This window comes from Bufo bufo, chromosome 2 (assembly GCF_905171765.1).
Source record: "Bufo bufo chromosome 2, aBufBuf1.1, whole genome shotgun sequence".
Lineage (NCBI taxonomy): Eukaryota > Metazoa > Chordata > Amphibia > Anura > Bufonidae > Bufo > Bufo bufo.
In genome coordinates, this window is record NC_053390.1 from 230,811,854 (window position 1) to 230,832,763 (window position 20,910).

Genomic DNA, 20,910 nt, shown 5'->3' on the forward strand with positions numbered 1-20,910 from the left:
CATGACGTCGGAAGAGGCTCAGACGCCAGACACCCCGCTGCACCAGACCTGCTGGCTACATCTGTACTTAGTTTTTCTTCTGTTTTAATACTTAAAAAATTTTAACTGAGGGATTAAATGTCTGAGATCGGTATTATTGCTGATCACAGACATTAGCCCTGGGTATCTACTGTGTGAAAAACACACAGCAGAAAACCAGCGGCTATGGTGACTGTTCTGCTCTGGAGCGGGTGCGACCTTTAAAGACCCAACATTCGGAAGTTGGGAAGGAGTTAAAGAGGTTTTTTAGGACTTTGATATTGATGACCACTATCGTGATGCTCAGTTATGCTCCTTTAGCCAAATACTACTTTATCAGCTGAAAAATGCTTTATGTAAAAATTATACTGCTACTATTTCCCAACTAAGTATTATCAAAATTAAAGTATAGTAGTTGGGAAGTGCTATTTTAAGAGGGATTCCCATTGATAAAGTCATGGCACATCACTAGGAAATTACATCAGTTGATGATCGCTGGTGGTCTGAACACCAGAAAGTGAGGTTCAGTCAGCTATGCTGTTGTGACATCACACGTGGGTTTTAATAAAGGTTATATCACAAGTTTGTGTGTCAGATAACTGCTATGACATCACAACTGTTATAGTAAGATAAGCTGACTAAAAATGGGTTTTAGTCATCACAACTGTGTTGCTGTGAGGTGTGTTGCTCTCTCCCAGAAAAGCCTGCCAGAATTCAGACAGGAGGTGCGAAAGTAGCCTAAGTGGCTATCACATCACAACAATCTTTCTGGGTAGGTACCTGTGCATTTGGTTGTGCTATTTGACAGCGAAATCACAGCCCTAAAAATAGTTGTGTGACAGCAAGTGTAACCCCAGCCAAACCATTATTAGTGAATGTAATTTTCATTTATAATTGATAGAAGAGCATTTCCATTTTAAAATTCCTTAATTTTGCTGATCTGCAATATGCACACATCACACATAACAGCGTTAATGAAGACAAAGAACAATTTCATACAATTAATCAGAAAAAAAAAAACTTACCTGGTCATACTGCAAGGCCCTGTGGGATAAGCTGGCATACTGGAGACTTAAGCGACTCTTATCTTGAACTGCATCTTTTAGTTCATTTTCCTAGAGAAAAATGACACAAGTTATACTCAGACAGGCAGTTTTGTTAAAAGAACTTGGATCACCATACTTGAAAAAGACAGTAAAGAGCAATGTAGATGTGAAGTACATGTTCTGGTACCTTTTAAAGAAGAAGGTATATACAGTTTTACAGGAGATCAGTGGTTCTCAACTTTTTCATGACAAGTACCCCCTAGTGACAAGAGGTTTGAACCTGAGTACCCCCAAGGAAATGAACAGTGATAATGTTAGCAAAAAAGGCTATTCTCACGCTGCTGTCTTAGGCTCTGTTCTAAGCCTATGTTCCTTCATATTTGAAAGAAAGATTAGCACAGCATGCAGCATTAATCATACTGCCAAAATGACAGACATCACATTACTTTTTAAATTACATTTAGCCCTACCAAACATATAGGAGAATACAGTACTACATATCTCTTACATCCAATGATGTCCCCTATGATATTTCTGTTCTCTTTCCTCATCATCTCAATTCAGACCAGAATGACATGATGGCTTCTTTCAGCCATGTCTCGTCTCTGCAAAGGTTGTCACACAGACTTTTCATGACAAGTACCCCCTAGTGACAAGGTTCGAACCATGTACCCCCAAGGAAATGAACAAGTGATAAATGTTAGCAAAAAAGGCTATTCTCACACTGCTGTCTTAGGCTCTGTTCTAAGCCTATGTTCCTTCATATTTGACAGAAAGAATAGCACAGCCTGCAGCAATAATCATACTGCCAAAATGACAAACATCACATTAATTTTTAAATTACAGCACTACCAAACATATATGAGAATACAGTATTACACATCTCTTACATCCAATGATGTCTCCTCTGATGTTGATGCTCTCTTTCCTCATCTTCTGCATTCAGACCAATATGACATGATGGCTTCTTTCAGCCATGCCTTGTCTTTGCAAAGGTTGTCACACAGACTACTTAGGTTCCTACTTTTCCATCATCCTCCCCACCTTTTGAACATTCCATCCTGCCACCCATAATACTGTGTTCTCCAACATTATACTGCAGATACAGATGGTCCCCTTGAAAATACTAGTACCACCTAGATGGTATCCCCTTCAATATATATTGCCACACAGTGCCCTAAAAAATAATTGCACCCAGCAGCTTTGTAAGCATAGTGCCCCACCACCACCACCACCCCACCCAAAGTAATTGTGGCAACCTGATACTGTGCCAGGGTGCCGCCACAGTAAACGTGCTCCCAAAAATCCCACCAATAGTAATAATTAACTCCCAGAGTGCCCGTATTAGTAATAGGTGTCCCAAATAGTAATAATGTCCCCCATTGTGCCCCAGAAGTGATAATGCCCCCACAGTGCTCATAGAAGTAATAATGTTCCCCACGGTCTACCAGTAGTATAAATCCCCACTATAATGCCCCCAGTAGTAACAATTCACGTTATAGTGTCCCCAGTAGTAGTAAAGTTCACCATAATACCCCAAATAGTAATAATGCCCTCCTATATGCCAGTAGAAAAAGATGCCACACTATAGTGTCCCTAATAGAAAAAAATGACCCCCTTATAGTGCTGCTTGTAGTACTAATGACCTCTTATATTGGTACCAGTAGAAAAAAAAAGACCCTTATAGTGCCCCTGTAGTACTAATGCCCCCTTATAGTGCCACAAGTTGAAGAACAATGCCCCTTTATAGTGCTAATGCCCCCTTATAGTGCGCCCATTAGTACTAATGCCTTCTTATAATGTGTGCCATAAAACAAAAATGCCCTTCTATAATAAGTGCCATAAGACAAAACTGCACTGTTATACAGCAGCCTGTATTACTAATGTCCCCATAGTTCCACTCCATTTATAATAATGACTCCTCACCCCCTATAGCGGCCCAACAGCATGCTGCCATACAAAACAAACCCCCATAATACTCACCTCCATGCCGCGGTCTCTGATGGGGTGCCAGACCTCTACCGGTCTGTGTCCTGAACTGCTTGCAGCCCAGTATAGGCAGTCATGATGATGATGATGAAAACATCATCACGCCGCCTGCATCGGTCTCTGATAGGCCTCAGGCCTACTGCATGTGGCCTATCAGAGTGAACAGCAGGGCAAAGAGACATTGCTCCTGTGCCCCGCAGCAGCATTCAACTGAATTGCAGTAATGAGGACAGCGATATGGTTGAATGTTGGGAGCCCCTCATGCATAAGGCTAGCTTCACTGCCTAAATGCCCGTCGGCCCCATTAACTATAATGGTGACTGACAGAGAGCCGACTGCAACCTGGCAAATATGTCCAGAATTGTCCGGAATAAAACTGCTGCATGTACACCTTAGGTTATGCGTACCGCAGGTTGAGAATCACTGTATTAGATAATTGGTGATTTTTGGTCACAGTAATTCAATCTCTTTATGATAATCACTAGTTTATTGACTGGGGGAAAACATGGTACATAGCAATGTTTTCTGTGTTGATAAATTCAAAATTATATTTTTTTGCCATTATTTTGCTCACCTTTATAGGCATTGTTTTACATGCTGATTAGACACTAATTAAAAGCTCAAACACATTTCCTTTGCATTATTTGGTTTACTTTACAGCATCAAAAATACTGTAGTATCCCTGAAAGTCCCCCCCCCCCCTGGAAAAAAACAAAACCTGCTATAAAGTAGTTTTTTAAAAATATGCCATAACAATACTGCCATAAAGTAGTTGCTAATAGCAATACAGTAACTCAATAAAATCACCATTAAGTAGTTAGTTATTACTGTAGGTTCATATAGTAGCATACAGACCGCCCAACTAATACCACTGTAAAATGGCTAAAATACCCAAAATACCACCATAGAGCGCCCCAATAGTGCTGCTATAAAGTGACTGTAAAAAGTGCTAGTATAAAGATAGAAATAAACTGAAAAGGGTGAGATAATTCGATGTTCAGTCCTGCGGTCAGCATGAATCCCTGACTATGGAGTCTAAAGGGGAACATAAGTTGATGGAAGCTCTGGATGGTGAAGGATCCAATACATTTGTCCTTTTCACCCCTTCTGTAAAATGGCTGTGTGTGTGTAATGTGTATATATATATATATATATATACACACTGCTCAAAAAAATTAAGGAAACTCTTAAACAACACAATGTAACTCCAAGTCAATCACACTTCTGTGAAATCAAACTGTCCACTTAGTAAGCAACACTGAGTGACAATCAATTTCACATGCTATTGTGCAAATGGGATAGACAACAGGTGGAAATTATAGGCAATTAGCAAGACACCCCCAATAAAGGAGTGGTTCTGCAGGTGGTTACCACAGACCACTTCTCAGTTCCTATGCTACTGGCTGATGTTTTGGTCACTTTTAAATGCTGGCGGTGCTTTCACTCTAGTGGTAGCATGAGACGGAGTCTACAACCCACACAAGTGGCTCAGGTAGTGCAGCTTATCCAGGATGGCACATCAATGCGAGCTGTGGCAAGAAGGTTTGCTGTGTCTGTCAGCGTAGTGTCCAGAGCATGGAGGCGCTACCAGGAGACAGGCCAGTACATCAGGAGACGTGGAGGAGGCCGTAGGAGGGCAACAACCCAGCAGCAGGACCGCTACCTCCGCTTTTGTGCAAGGAGGAACAGGAGGAGCACTGCCAGAGCCCTGCAAAATGACCTCCAGCAGGCCACAAATATGCATGTGTCTGCTCAAACGGTCAGAAACAGACTCCATGAGGGTGATATGAGGGCCCGAAGTCCACAGGTGGGGGTTGTGCTTACAGCCCAACACCGTGTAGGACGTTTGACATTTGCCAGAGAACACCATGATTGGCAAATTCGCCACTGGCGCCCTGTGCTCTTCACAGATGAAAGCAGGTTCACACTGAGCACATGTGACAGACGTGACAGAGTCTTGAGACGCCGTGGAGAACGTTCTGCTGCCTGCAACATCCTCCAGCATGACCGGTTTGGCATTGAGTCAGTAATGGTGTGGGGTGGCATTTCTTTGGAGGGCCGCACAGCCCTCCATGTGTTCGCCAGAGATAGCCTGACTGCCATTAGGTACCGAGATGAGATCCTCAGACCCCTTGTGAGACCATATGCTGGTGCGGTTGGCCCTGGGTTCTTCCTAATGCAAGACAATGCTAGACCTCATGTGGCTGGAGTGTGTCAGCAGTTCCTGCAAGACGAAGGCATTGATGCTATGGACTGGCCCGCCCGTTCCCTAGACCTGAATCCAATTGAGCACATCTGGGACATCATGTCTCGCTCTATCCACCAACGTCACGTTGCACCACAGACTGTCCAGGAGTTGGCAGATGCTTTAGTCCAGGTCTGGGAGGAGATCCCTCAGGAGACCGTCCGCCACCTCATCAGGAGCATGCACAGGCGTTGTAGGGAGGTCATACAGGCACGTGGAGGCCACACACACTACTGAGCCTCATTTTGACTTGTTTTAAGGACATTACATCAAAGTTGGATCAGCCTGTAGTGTGTTTTTCCACTTTAATTTTGAGTGTGACTCCAAATCCAGACCTCCATGGGTTGAAAAATTTGATTTCCATTTTTTTATTTCTGTGTGATTTTGTTGTCAGCACATTCAACTATGTAAAGAACAAAGTATTTTAGAAGAATATTTAATTAATTCAGATATAGGATGTGTTATATTTGTGTTCCCTTTATTTTTTTGAGCAGTGTATATACACACACACACACACTGCTATATATTTTCAATTGTTTCCAATAAACATGATCAAGGAATGCAGTCAGCTGTGTGCATCCTGGCTTACCGTAAAGTCATCATTTTACTACCAGCATGAGTTGCCAACCCTGGATAGATTGTTTGCCAGTCTAGATGATTAAGTCACCGCTTTCTCTAACGCTGCTGAGTGGACATCTGCCCAATTCCATTTGTACTCAACCTATCAATTTACTACATGCCGAGCTGCAAATTGCCCCATAAGAGCTCAGTGTTTTCTGACCTCTCACCAATAGCGAGAATAAGACTGTACAGTCATCTGGAGCATTTAGTGTCTCAATATAAATTATTAGCCCTGAATGATAGAAATGATTTGCAATTTAAAATAGTTTAAAAGGTTGCACATTTAGTTTGAAAGACATGCAGAATTAAAGTCTATAGATTTATTAAAATATATTCTAAATGGGTCATAATTCATTTTTGTAATACACTTTATTAACTTATTTTACTGTTTTAGTGACTTAGTAGGATCCTAACGGTCAGGTGCCTATAGAACTTTGGAATCCATACATGTACACCCCTGACAGTGTACGGGTGTATGGATTTCATGTGGGGCCGCAGTGAGCACTGTACAGGCAGGAGCACACAACGCTGCTCTTGCCTATGCCCTCTGCTCTACTAAAGCCTTGCAAATGTTCGTTCATCGGTTGGTGGACATCTTTCATCAGGATAAATGATGCTGGATTATTAGCAGCGCATCCTTGTGTAATTAGGGATGCACTGCTGATAATCAACAGAACGACTGTGGTAGTTATTTTTCTTCCCGCATTCAATTTACATTGGCCTGTGTAATGTTCTCATCCTTCAGCACTGGCTTGTTCGATCCTTTTGTGGAAAGCATACTTGGCTGCAAAATGCGAATCACAGACCTGCTGAAGTCAACGGGACCACAAAAAATGTGGATGCAGCACGGACAGTATCTGCAATCTGCGGACTGCAAAATACATATGGTTGTGTGCATGAGGCCTTACACAGGGAATACTATCACTGATAACACCTCCCTGGTATACATACTGTATCTTGTTCCATAAAACTATACATCTTTTCTACATAGTTTAGACTCAGACACATATAAAGGCACTTTACACTATTTTTCCAATCAGTCTTCCGGCTACTATTTGCCTTATTTTTTAATATGTGCCCATATTTCGTTTTAACTTTTATTGTGCTGATTATTAAATCTCTTTCTAGACCATTAAACTATTCCCATTAAAATTACCTTACGCTGTAAAGGGAAAAGCTAGAGCTGCAGCTCTAAGTTCTGGAGTGTGCGCAGAGAGCGCACTGCAATGTCAATTGCTCTAAGTTCGCGGACATGCGCGGGAATTGGTGGAGCTAACGAGACAAGTATGGACGTTATTCGAAAGGAGGAGGAGGTAATTAGGGGAGGAGAAGTAAGATATTGGCACCAATAGTAGCGCAAAGAAGAAATAATAGTTTTGTATAAACCGTGTCGCTATATTTGATAGGACAATGGCAATGACATCATAGTAGGAAGCTATAAAAGATCCGTGCCACGCCCATCAAACGCTCACTGTCCGATCCCCTGAAGACACCAGAACAGCTGGTGAAACATGTCGGGGGGCAGTGTTTGAGGGACTCTTTTTAGCACAGAAGTGCCGCCTGAATGTTAGGGAGAAAATGATTAACCTTATGTGGTAGAAATAAAGTAAATTAGGATTGAGAGCCTGGAGACAGTGCGTGGCTACCAGACTCTCACCATATCTCTACAGCACTAAGGATAATAGTGCTAGAATATAAGATTAAGAATAACGAGGCGACACACTGATAATTTTAATTATCAGCACAATAAAAGTTAAGTTTCATAAATGGAAATATAGGCACATATTAAAAAATAAGGCAAATAATCGGAAGACTAATTGGAAAAATAAAACTATACATCACTCTGCTCAGCTCCTCCTGCTCTATGACATGCTGCCTGCAGACGGCACTGCATATGTGGTGACAGGTCCTCTTTAACAAGAAGCACAGCTAGTATGGTATACAGCTCCCTAGTTCATTAATGCCTAATGATATGTTTAATGCAGTATATTTCTCAACCTAGCAGGAGATACAAACTGAGATGGGCTATAATTCAGCACTGACAACTGACAGAAAGGATTAGGTAAGCTAGGTGTCCGTGTCCTTCAGTACAGCCTGTTACACAGGGACTTGCAGCTTGGCACGGCTGAGAACATTGGCATTCAGAAGAGCTGCAGCAGCCAGCTTTCCTGTTACTTATCACTCTGCTCCTATAGTTGGCCATACAATGAAGTAGGCTGACGACTGCCATACACATTACACTGAAGTAGGCCGCCGACTGCCATACACATGTCAGTTTACACTGGTCGTTACAGTGGATTAAACTGGCCATACATATTCAGTGAAACTGGGCATCCATGAACTTCGAACTAAAGGTTTTTCTTCTGACAACCTGCCGACAGTTTACAACAGACGATGATGATCTGTCAAAGGTCGGCTAAAATGGTCGTTTGTTGTTAAATTCCACCGGATAACATTTTTTTTTGTTTAAAATCACCTGTTTTATACTAATGTGTATGGCCACCCTAAGTCAGACATGTCTCTGGTGCTTTCAGTGGCAGTTTTGGACATTACAATGGCATTTTAGGGCTGTTAATAAGGAAATGCTATTCTGTGCCTCGCTTTGTTTAACAGGATGTATCCTAGGGGAGAGTTAAAATGTCATGCAAATAAAATAAAATAAAAAGACAGGACTGAAGATCAGATGGCAATGCATGTAAAAATAGGCTTAATAACTATGGAAGGGGAGGGAATGTACCTCTGCAGAAATCTACCGCTGCCCACAAAGCCTACCTTAGAGGTGCGTGACATATGCAGTGTAAGAAGGTACCTGGAATCATTGTGGATGGAAGGTATGTGTCACCGAGGTTCCTGGCCTTGGTGAAGTAAGAGCTGGTATTTTATGTGTCAGCAGCAGCTATTGCTAACTGACACCTTGAGATTTAGCATGGCTGTCATAGCTGATCCGGAACGGCTCTTACTGGGAGTAGTCAAAGTGCTGGGTGGGTGACTACTCCCCATGTTCCAGGCCAGGTTTTGCCAGGCATAAAGACCAGCCAGCACTGCCAGGTGTGTGGCTTTACCTCCCTCTGACAGTGGAGCTCAGGAGTCTGTGTGCTGTGAACTGAGGTCTGTGCTGGGATTTGAGGTTTGAGCTGGGCTGGAGGACTCAGGCCCCTCTAAAGGCGAACAGGCCGCCTATGGACTTGATGAGGCTGAACTGCTAACAGGGTGTGAATTAACACCCAGGAGAAAAGGTGACTTTTATTGTTTATGGACTTCCAATTATCTGCATTTTGTTATACACCAATGTGTGAATAAACAGCGCTGTTTGATTAAAGAACTGTGTACTTTGCCCCTATACTGCATCCGCTAGTCCTAACTACCAGAGAGAATCCCCCCAGCGTTCATACAGGGCACAACGTCTGTCTATACTGGAGTGAGTGCAACTGATGGCCTGTCAATGTATGCCCAAACCTGTGAATGATGTATCGGATACAGTTTATTGATTGGGCAGTGTTATTTGTACACTGTATGTCTGAATTTATTTGGGCACTATATTACACCAAAAGTAAATAGAAGGTTCTGCACAGGGCAACAGTCGGCTGGCACTGCCATAACAGTCAGTGTGTACAGATAGGTGGGTGACATGCTATGGATACGGAAATGGCTGCTATACAGTGGGTTGTTATCTGTATTGGAGGTCACCATAAGAAAATACTGCACAGAATAGAAGAACACTTCATGGGGACAACGCAAAGATTTGTGAATATATTCCGGAATATACATATGTATGATTTTAGTCATATAACAGGATTGTCTACCGTATTAGTAGAGTCGCTCATTAACCCTTACCACAGCAACTGACCTCTAGATGCCCATTTCATAATATAAAAAATCTTTAAGAAATTCTGTGGGTCGAAAAGATTCATGCTGTGTATTGAGCAGTACTCAAGTGTATATATACATATTGATAATCAAATAAACGACGACAAGCGAGGGCTAGAAGATTTATTCCATTAAACAGTCACGCTTTAGTGATTTGGGGCCACTCATACATATACATACAGTAATAGTCATACAAGTCACCGCTCAATAAAAACACAGCAGACTGGAAATGAGAAAACCCAGCACCACATAAGTGGAGTCCAGCTAGAAATTCACAGCCTGCCCATCATACAAGTGATAGATCCTCGCCTCCATACATAGTTCCTTAAATCAAGCACCCCTTTACCTTATAATATATAAGCTGCATCCTCCGGTCAGGCATGAGAGAGGGGAACACACACAGTCTCCAGCGTGCAAAAGCCTTGCTATCTCTCAAAGCATATGTGTAAAGGGCTGGATATGAAGATACACAGGAGGAGGATGATTTGTGTAGATTAATGTAATGTGACAATACTGCCTGGGTAACAAAGTTCCACATTGCCTGGAGTAAGGCATCTGTTTGTGTTCTATGTTTTCCCCTTTCACCAAGTATATCTTCCTGTAACACCTTTCACCCTGCTTTACGAAGAACACATCCAAATGACTTCGCAGATATTGTGTGAAGGCAAAAAAAAAAAGCTAAAATATTTCCACCAGGGAAAATCTACTAATATCCTTTCATGTATAATCCCTCTTTTCAGATCAAAGGTTTGTTAAAATATTCTGCTCCCTAGGTTAAATTTGCACTTAACACTTATTATTGCAATTTCTTCTACTCACTAAAAGATGTGAGCAATTCCTTTAAGAGATATAGATGTATATATATATAGAGAGAGAGAGAGACAGAAAGAGAGAGAGAGTTTTTTTTTATCTAATCCACATTATGTTATCGACAATGGGTAGAATAAGATTGGATTTCTTAATTTTTGTGAGCACCATAATTGACCGAGTTGAGGTAATCCAATTTATGAAAACTACAGATAAGTTGTGTGGTTCCTGCACTATTCCATCCACCATGCCAGGAGTTATCAGGTTTACATGAGGTATTTCCCAATGACTATGTCGCTCATGCTGTAAACCGAATAATGAAAGGGTAAGAAGACCTAAAACTGCCCTTTGCCTTGAACTTTACTTGCAGATGAAGAATGCCAGAGCCATTTCAGCACTAATTTATAGTGAACAGCTCCCTCATTATCAGGCTCACAAGAATATTTGTTCCTATGTCACAGGAAATTATTTTCTGCCAGACATTTATGCGGCTAAATGTACTGAAAGATGAGGAGTAAAAATAGCATCCTTATCTACAGCACAATTATTGTCTACATTGCAGATGGAAGTCTTAGAATTTATCTGCGGCTATTACATGCTGCATCGAGCAGAGTATGGCATGAAATTTCTACATTGCAAAGCAGTTTCCACCATACCAGTCTTCCAACCCAATCTAAACATTCTGAAGGCCTTCCCTGTCCATTTGCCGGCTCGGCAGTCTTGTGGCAGAGTAATATCACAATGGTCTTCATATAAATAATTATATCACCAAATAGAATGAATCCTCACACGTGCTTCACCGTCAGCATGTAGAATATTTTACTTGTTGGTAGGAAACTAGGTCAGCCGATGCTCTGAGAGAATTTTTTTTTTTTTCCAGGCTGGGAAGAACCGTGTAAAATGCCCAGAGAGACAATATCTGCTCAAATCCTTATGACAGTAAGGTTTTATGCAGAAACATCTGAATGTTAAATGCACACGTTCTACTATTACAATGCAGCACAACTGTTTCTGGAAAGATTGTAATACCGTAATATAGAAAAAGCATGAATAGTATAGGATTGGCAGAATCTGTCAGACAAGGGTTAAATCAGTCTCAAGCACTTGCAATGCAAAAGACTTGAAACGCTACGGTGCCATAAGTTGGGTAACTGACACGGTGCTACCTACTTGTCTGCCGGCTTAAGAATTTAACTGCAAGGGCCCCCGGGAAAAGTCTGCTGTTCCCTGATTATAAAACTGCATACCATTAGTGTATGAAGCACTGTACAAATGCTACCAGGCTCAGACTCCCCCCGTAGGTCCCGTTTCCCACCCCGTGCACAAGTGGCACATGGCATGGCACACAGACTGCACTACTTACAGATAGACAGCATACAGCATCTCAACTAGCCTGAATTAGGTAGGCTCTTTGTAGATGCAAAAAACTACTCTGTTCATTATTATAGATACACTGGGTGGCTGAAATGACTTCTAGACACAGAGGCAGGAAAGCCATGTTCCTCTTTCTCTAGGGACTTGCCTTCTTGATGTTGCTGCAGGGGCCTTCCCACATCAATTTGTTTAAAGTGGGGTCTGGTAATATTTGCATTTAGCCGTACATTGGTTTAAAGAACAGTTACTCTATGACACCAACATTGCCCAGATAAAGAACAGTTACTCTATGACACCAACAATGCCCAGATAAAGAACAGTTACACAACAACGAGTTAAGAATAGTTACCCTACCACATCAACATTGCCCAGACACAGAGCAGTCACCCAGTAACACTAGATTAAGAACTGCTACCCTATGACAACACCATTGCCCAAAAAACTACGGCACTCCAAGTTCTGCTATATGAACTTCTTATTTATTTTGTTGGCATGATAGGGTGAATGTTCTTTAATCTAGTGATATTGGGTAACTGCTCTGTGTCTGGGTGATGTTGGGGTGATAGGGTAAATGTTCTTTAACCTGGTGATATTGGGTAACTGCTCTGTTTCTGGGTGATGTTGGTGTGTTAGAGTAAATGTTCTTTGTCCTGGTGGCCAACGTTTCGTTCTAAACTTAGTCCTTGTTCATGGCCTGGTTTTATATATGGACAAGAATAAAGAATTTAAAAGAAAAAACTTTTAGAATGATGTCACGTAAAATAATGCTTAGTAGTTATAAAATGTCACATGATTCCAAAGCGGCGATTATAATGTAATTAGTACACAATAAAGAACATGGTTATTGCATTGTAGAGAAATTCACGGAGCGATTCATGGTTGATGTAGGATATTAATATCTTATCAGGTAAGTTAATAGGATGTCCTGGGGTAATGGACTTGAAGCCGTCTTGGAGCAAGATCATAGGGACGTTGAAGATCCCTGTGGGCTCGAAATGAACATGATATACCAGCAGGTGTCACAAGTATATACAGACAATGGGTTAACTGCCCTGAGTGGATATGTGAAGTAGATTTCCTTATAGTCAAAAAAATAACAAAAGAAACCCCAAAAAATGCTATCAATTATTTATATCAGTTATCAGCAGAGTTGTCATAATCAGGATATTAGGTGGCATATGTGTTGGAGGTGTCAGTAGTTTAGTCAGAAGCATAGATAGCTTAATACTGGCGTGTATGTATATGGATTGTAATAGAACTGTAAAATGAAACTCTCCTGGTGAGTAGCTTGTAGTAAAAAAAAATAATATATAGCCTACAGGGAGGCGTACATTGTGAGGGTTACTATTAAATAGAGAGCCCTAGAAGGTAAGTGCCACTGAAAAGTAGGGGGCGTCACATGTTAATAAGCAATAATATATTAGTATAGATAGAGGGTACTGGCTGGCATTACAGAATTTCTAAATCCCATCAGAATGTTCTACAAAAGACCACAGAATCTTAAAGATAGACACTGGGTCTCTCAAACCCGTGATAAAACAAACTACACTGGCACCCAGAAAAACAGGAACGTACCCATGCCTCAACTGTGCAACAACCTATTCCACACCACTTTATTTCCGCCATGCATCAAATCAACCAACTCAAATTTCAAATCCTGGAACAAGTACCTCCCGCAAGACGCGGAGACAACCGGACTGCACGCCTGAAACAACGTGAAGCACATTGGATATTTGAACTTAACACTCTTACACCACCGGGATTGAATGGAGACTTTGACTTCTGCATTTCATGATTAATCATCATATTCTATTGATCTCTATATTACATAACTGTATAGCTCGTGTTACTAAAACTATGATGTTCCTTGTTATTAACCCTATTTACTCTTATTTTCCACAGACGAAATGATCCCAGTCAGCCAGGTAGTATTTATTCAATTAGTAAGTATAGACCAAAGATTATAGACTGTAGATTAATGATGATTGAAAAAAACTGTAATATCCCAACCCTTATATTACTCCAATTTATCAATATCTGCAATTATGTCACATTATCCTCCCTGTCCCAAATAGAAGTTTTATTGAACATATGATTGATTTCACCACTATCTCCAGATCCATGTAGTCCCCAACATCCTACATATCACAAGACAAATCCATACTACATGATAACATTATAACTATAGGCATTGCTCTCTTCTCAACATAGAAATACATACACATACTCTCTTTTCAGGACAGTATCGAGGCTGCTTCTTATCGCTGTAAGGTTTAGCCACTCTCCCTCTTTTCATATAAGCACCATATTCCATATACAACCAAACACCAATCATACATAAGCCACAGTACGCCAGTTTCCATACTGTGTCTCAGAACTCTACTGCGCATGCGCCCGATGACATCAGGCGCCACATCGCCGCTCTCATAAAATCCAGGCAGTTGAATGGCGTATACACGCTATCCTGCATACTAATCGCTACCATGACTAAGGTATGTACCCACTGGCCACCAATGCATCTACAGCCAGTACCCTCTATCTATACTAATATATTATTGCTTATTAACATGTGATGCCCCCTACTTTTCAGTGGCACTTACCTTCTAGGGCTCTCTATTTCCTAGTGACCCTCACAATGTACGCCTCCCTGTAGGCAATATATATATATTTTTTTTTACTACAAGCTACTCACCCGGAGAGTTTTATTTTACAGTTCTATTACAATCCATATACATACTACCCACGTCAGTATTAAGCTATCTATGCTTCTGACTAAACTACTGACACCTCCAACACATATGCCACCTAATATCTGTTACCTGATTATGACAACTCTGCTGATAACTGATATAAAGAATTGATACTATTTGATGTAAATATTAGAGGTTTTTTTTGTTTTTAGTTTCTTTTGAGTTTTTTTTTTACTATAAGGAAATCTACTTCACATATCCACTCAGGGCAGTTAACCCATTGTCTGTATATACTTGTGACACTTACCTGCTGGTATATCATGTTCATTTCGAACCCACAGGGATCTTCACCGTCCCTATCATCTTGCTCCAAGACGGCTTCAAGTCCATTACCTCGGGACATGCTATTAACTTACCTGATAAGATATTAATATCAACCATGAATCGCTCCGTGAATTTCTCTACAATGCAATAACCATGTTCTTTATTGTGTACTAATTACATTATAATCGTCGCTTTGGAATCATGTGACATTTTATAACTACTAAGCATTATTCTACGTGACAGCATTCTAAAAGTTTTTTCTTTGATATTCTTTATTCTTGTCCATATATAAAACCAGGCCATGAACAAGGTCTAGGTTTAGACTGAAACCTTGGCCAGTGGCTACAATATAACCTTATCCGGATGGATTGAAAACAAAACAAAACAAAATAAATAAGAAGTTCATATAATAGAACTTTAGAGTGCCGTGTTTTTTTCCAGATTTATATGTATCCATTTTACCACTGAGCACCGTCCTCATCTTAGAGGTGTGCCGTTTAACTCTCTTCCTTAACACCATTGTGCAGACACAGAACAGACACCCTGACACACCAAGATCGCCCACACACAGACAAAGAATACCCAATAACACCAGGACAAAGAACCTTTACTCTAACACACCAACATCACCCAGACACAGAGCGGTTACCAAATATCACCAGGTTAAAGAACATTCACTCTATCACCGCCAACATCACCCGGACACAGGGCGGTTACCCAATATCACCAGGTTAATAAACATTTAACCTATCACCCCAAAATCACCCAGACACAGAGCAATTACCCAATATCACCAGGTTAAAGAACATTTACCCTATCACCCCAACATCACCTGGACACAGGGCGGTTACCCAATATCACCAGGACAAAGAACCTTTACTCTAACACACCAACATCACCCAGACACAGAGCAGTTACCCAATATCACCAGGTTAAAGAACATTTAATCTATCACCCCAAAATCACCCAGACACAGAGCAATTACCCAATATCACCAGGTTAAAGAACATTTACCCTATCACCCCAACATCACCCGGACACAGGGCAGTTACCCAATATCACCAGGTTAAAGAACATTTACCCTATCACCCCAACATCACCCTGACATAGGGCCGTTACCCAATAGTAGCAGTGATCATACCACACCTGGTATATGGTATGTAACTCCCAGCTGAAGGGCAGGCAACATATTACACCATCCCCATCCAAACACAGAATAAGCACCCTAACATACTAAGAGCACCCTCTCACAGACAAAACACCCTCACAAAACAACATCCACAGAATTCTCCATATAACACTAATACTGCAGTCATCTTCACAATCTGTCCACCATTTATAACCAATATACATTTTTATATTGGTTAGCATAAAGTAGGGGACTGAGAAATGACAATATAACAGCAGGATACAACCTTGCAGGGATTGTGTACAGTTTGTTACCGTGGAAACACATAGGTCTTAATAGGAGCTGTAGACACAAAACTACTTTAAAATTAGTTGCAAAGTCACATTTTGTTTTACTTTAGATGCACTGGAACAATAAAAAAAATTGGTTGCAAATGTGGATCTTCCCTTTACGAAATATTAGTCCTTCCTGTCCACAGGCCACAACAGTTTACAATTTAATACTGAATATATCATGTAGGTACATAAATGTTTTGCGAGCCTCTGAGGATTATGGATGTGGGAGATAATGAACTGATCAAGGATGAAGACCAGGATTTTTTGGACTTCCCATCAAATATCTTGTTGGAGAATACTATGGTTAGCCTCTCTGCAGCTTGAAATTGCTACTAGCAGACCTCAACAGATCGCATCCAAGTGCAGGTAGGAAAGCGTTTAGGTTTTGTGTCCCTTTAAATTGACAGCATGGAATTGCTTTCTGCTGCTGACTTTCCCTGATACTATGACAGGTAAAAAGTGGTAAAGCAGAAGTCAAACGGAGCACAACATGAATGGAAGAAGATATATTAGGACTGTGTACCAGAATTTTCCATTTCCATTGTGCAGACAGCAATAGCATTGAATAATGATATATTATGAACAGTGAGTATTAAGGTCCATTAAAGAGGTTATCCCATGAAAAATATTACTATGGAATGAATAGGGCATTTCAAATGAGGTATTACTGAGTCACGGTATTACTGCCGTTTATCCTTCTGGAGTCCTGCAGTCCGATATGGACTAACATACGTAGAAGCCTTCCTGCTCCGCTCTCCTCCCCTCAGCGTAGAGATCTCAGAAGCAGGTGAAATTACCCAGACACTTCCATTCAGTCAATCTCCCTGTCTAGATTGAAGAGAAGGAAATTATGGGAGCATTATAAACCATATGTATCTCTGGGCCAGGGGGTTGCTAGGCTAAAACATTCGGGGCCTGGGCCCTGGATGTTTTGTCACAGGCCCCGAATGTCCTGACTGCCAGATAAATACAACTGTATTGCTATCCTCAGGAGAGCAATATAATTGAATCTAATGCACTGGAAGAGCTGAAGGACCTGTGGTGACATCACAGGTCATGTGACCAGTAAAACAGGCAGTGGTTGTGAAGGACCTGCGGTGATGTCACCATCATGCGACCACTGCAGGAGATGACGGCAGTGAGGAGGAAAAGTCCTGGAGAAGAAGCTGCGGTGATGTCTGCTACATGAGTAGAGGTAAGTAAAGGAAGAGGCAGAGCAATGCTGGGAGTTGTGATTATTTAACTGGGACTGTATGTTAGGGCTGAAGGGAGGGATGTTATCATGGGACTAAATGTTCAGGAGTGATGTTATTTACATGAGGCTGCATGTTGGAGTTAGCTGTGAAAGGGGGCGATGTTATTTACATAGGACTGTATGCTTAAGGCGGCTGTGGGAGGGAATGATGTTATTTACATGGGACTGTATATTGATGGTGGCTGGGGGAGGGAGTGATGTTATTTACATGGGACTCTATGTTGATGGCGGCTGTGGGAGGGAGTGATGTTATTTACATGGGACTGTATGTTGGAGGAGGCTGGGGAGGGGGCGATATTATTTACATGGGACTGAATGTTGATGGCAGTTGTGGGAGGGAGTGATGTTATTTACATGCGACTGTATGTTGGAGGAGGCAACGTTATTTACATGGGACTGTATGTTGGAGGAGGCTGGGGAGGGAGTGATGTTATTTACATGAGGCTGTATGTTGGAGGAGACTGGAGAGGGGATGGTGTTATTTACATGGGACTGTATGTTGATGGTGGCTGTGGGAGGGAGTGATGTTATTTACATGAAACTATTTATTGATGGTGGATGGGAGAGGGAGTGATGTTATTTACATGAGACTGTATATTGATAGTGACTGTGGGAGGGAGTGATGTTATTTACATGGGACTGAATGTTGAGGGGGTGATGTTGTTTACATGGGACTGTATGTTGAAGGTGGCTGGCTACTGCTAGTGTGAAAGTAGCCTTAGAGAACTGGGTCATAATTATTAGGGCTTGGGCCCCGGATCCTTTGAGACCCTAGCAATGCCCCTGCTTTGGGATATATGTATTTGAAAAAGGGATTAATTAGAACTAATTGCAATGCACCATGGGAGATGCAGGTGCTTGTTGAGCTGTAGCCCACCCACAGAAAAGGAAGAAAAGTCCTTCAAAATGTGTTTAAAAACTGGTTAAAATTCATGAGATAACCCTTTTAACTACTAATTATAGAACCATGACCAGCATAATAGATCTATGAACTGCAACTTTTTTTTTATCAGATTCCAGAAAAAAACATTTCTTCTGTTCTTACTAGTCTAATATATAAAGTTGAGTGTATGTGTGTATGTACACGTATGTCCGCTAAAGTACTCCGCACCTTCGCATTTACAATCACAAAATTAGGCACACAGGTACATCAGGTGTCCGGGAAGGTTTTAGACCGGGTCTCAGCTCTCTAGGACATACCGTTCCTGAGATGTTTCCAAAAAATTCTGATATTGCACATCTGATGACCTACATTAGTCAATAGAAATCTGCAGGTCTTTCTCTTCATATCCCAACTGCCATACACATGATCACATGACCCTTATCAGCCAATAGAAGCTCGAAGGCCCTTAGTCTCCACATACATACAGTTTTACACCAGAGTTCCATAACAACCCAGCCATTTTTGTTCGTACCGGTACGGCATGTTTCCCGAGTCCTTAAGGACACATGACGCACCGGTACGTCATGGGTTTAAAACGCGATTGCGGCGAGGGTTAATCGGAACAGGATGCCCGGGGGGGGTCATGTGACCCCCCCGTATTGGCAATCGCAGCAAACCGCAGGTCAATTCAGACCAGCGGTTTGCAGCGCTCACTGCAGTTTCTGATCCCCGCGATCAGAAACGTTAAAATGCCCAAAATAAAGATTTTTTTCACCCCCCCTGCACCCCTGAATGATTTTATGCCGGCGGGTGGTGCAGGTGGGGGGTTGCAGGCGGTGCGGCAGGCGGGATCGCGATCCCCCGCCCGCCTCCTCTTGAATATTCATTGGCGTCCAGTGGGTATACCAGAGTGTCAGCACATTGCTGACACTCTGGTATAAACAGCTGGTATCTGTGCTGTGATGTCAGCCGTTTAACCCTTTCCATACCGCGGTCTGTACGGACCGCTGTATGGAAAAGGTTAACAGTCAGGGAGCTCCCTCCCTCTCCCATCGGGGGGCTGCTGTGCCTTTGCAGCCCCCAGACAGGATGGTGTCACAGAGGGAGGGAGCCCCCCTTCTTCCCCTTCCCCGTCTGCTCAGTTGTGGCCTTCTCAGGCATCCTGCTGTCCGTGGTGCTGAACAGATCTGTGCTAAAGGCAGTGTAAGTAAAATACAGTACAATACACTACATATATAGTGTACTGTACTGTATTATACAGACATCAGACCCACTGGATCTTCAAGTGGGTCTGGGTCAATTTTTTTTTTAAAAAAGTGAAAAAAGATAAAAAAAAACACATTTATCACTGAATAAAAATTAAAAAAATAAAATACACTACACATATTAGGCATCGCCGCGTCCGTAACGACCTGATCTATAAAACGGTCATGTTACTTTTTCCCCGAACGGTAAACGCCATAAAAAAATAAAAATAAAAACTGAGGAAATTGAAATTTTGCCCACCTTACTTACCAAAAAAGGTAATAAAAGTGATCAAAAAAGTCGCATGTACGCCAAAATAGTACCAATCAAACCATCATCTCATCCCGCAAAAATCATACCCTACCCAAGATAATCGCCCAAAAACTGAAAAAACTATGGCTCTCAGACTGTGGAGACACTAAAACATGATTTTTTTTGTTTCAAAAATGAAATCATTGTGTAAAACTTACATTAAAAAAAAGTATACATATTAGGTATCGCCGCGTCCGTGACAACCTGCTCTATAAATATACCACATGATCTAACCTGTTAGATGAATGTTGTAAATAACAAAAAAAAAAACGGTGCCAAAAAAGCTATTTCTTGTTACCTTGCCTCACAAAAAGTGTAATATAGAGCAACCAAAAATCATATGCACCCTAAACTAGTACCAACAAAACTTCCACCCTATCCCGTAGTTTCTAAAATGGGGTCACTTTTTTGGAGTTTCTACTCTAGGGGTGCATCAGGGGGCTTCAAATGGGACATGGTGTCAAAAAAACCAGTCTAGCAAAATCTGCCTTCCAAAAACCATATGGCATTCCTTCCCTTCAACACCCTGCCGTGTGCCCGTACAGCAGTTTAAGACCACATATGGGGTGTTTCTGTAAACTAAAGAATCAGGGCCATAAATAATGAGTTTTGTTTGGCTTTTAACCCTTGCTTTGTAACTGGAAAAAAAAATATTAAAATGGAAAATCTGCCAAAAAAGTGACATTTTGAAATTGTATCTATTTTCCATTAATTCTTGTGGAACACCTAAAGGGTTAACAACGTTTGTAAGATCAGTTTTGAATACCTTG

General features: G+C 41.5%; 1 protein-coding gene across 14 annotated transcripts in view; it reads right to left on the reverse strand.

Moving 5' to 3' along the window:
• Positions 1 to 20,910, reverse strand: part of RIMBP2 (RIMS binding protein 2) — a 573,825-nt gene that overhangs the window by 291,982 nt on the left and 260,933 nt on the right. For all 14 annotated transcript variants that reach the window (XR_005776163.1, XM_040416249.1, XM_040416247.1 and 11 more), the window contains one exon: positions 1,044 to 1,133. Coding sequence is in view for 12 of the 14 variants with exons in the window: in XM_040416249.1 (XP_040272183.1) it covers positions 1,044 to 1,133 (90 nt within the window). In the remaining 2 variants the exon portion in view is untranslated. The remainder of the gene's footprint in view (positions 1 to 1,043; positions 1,134 to 20,910) is intronic.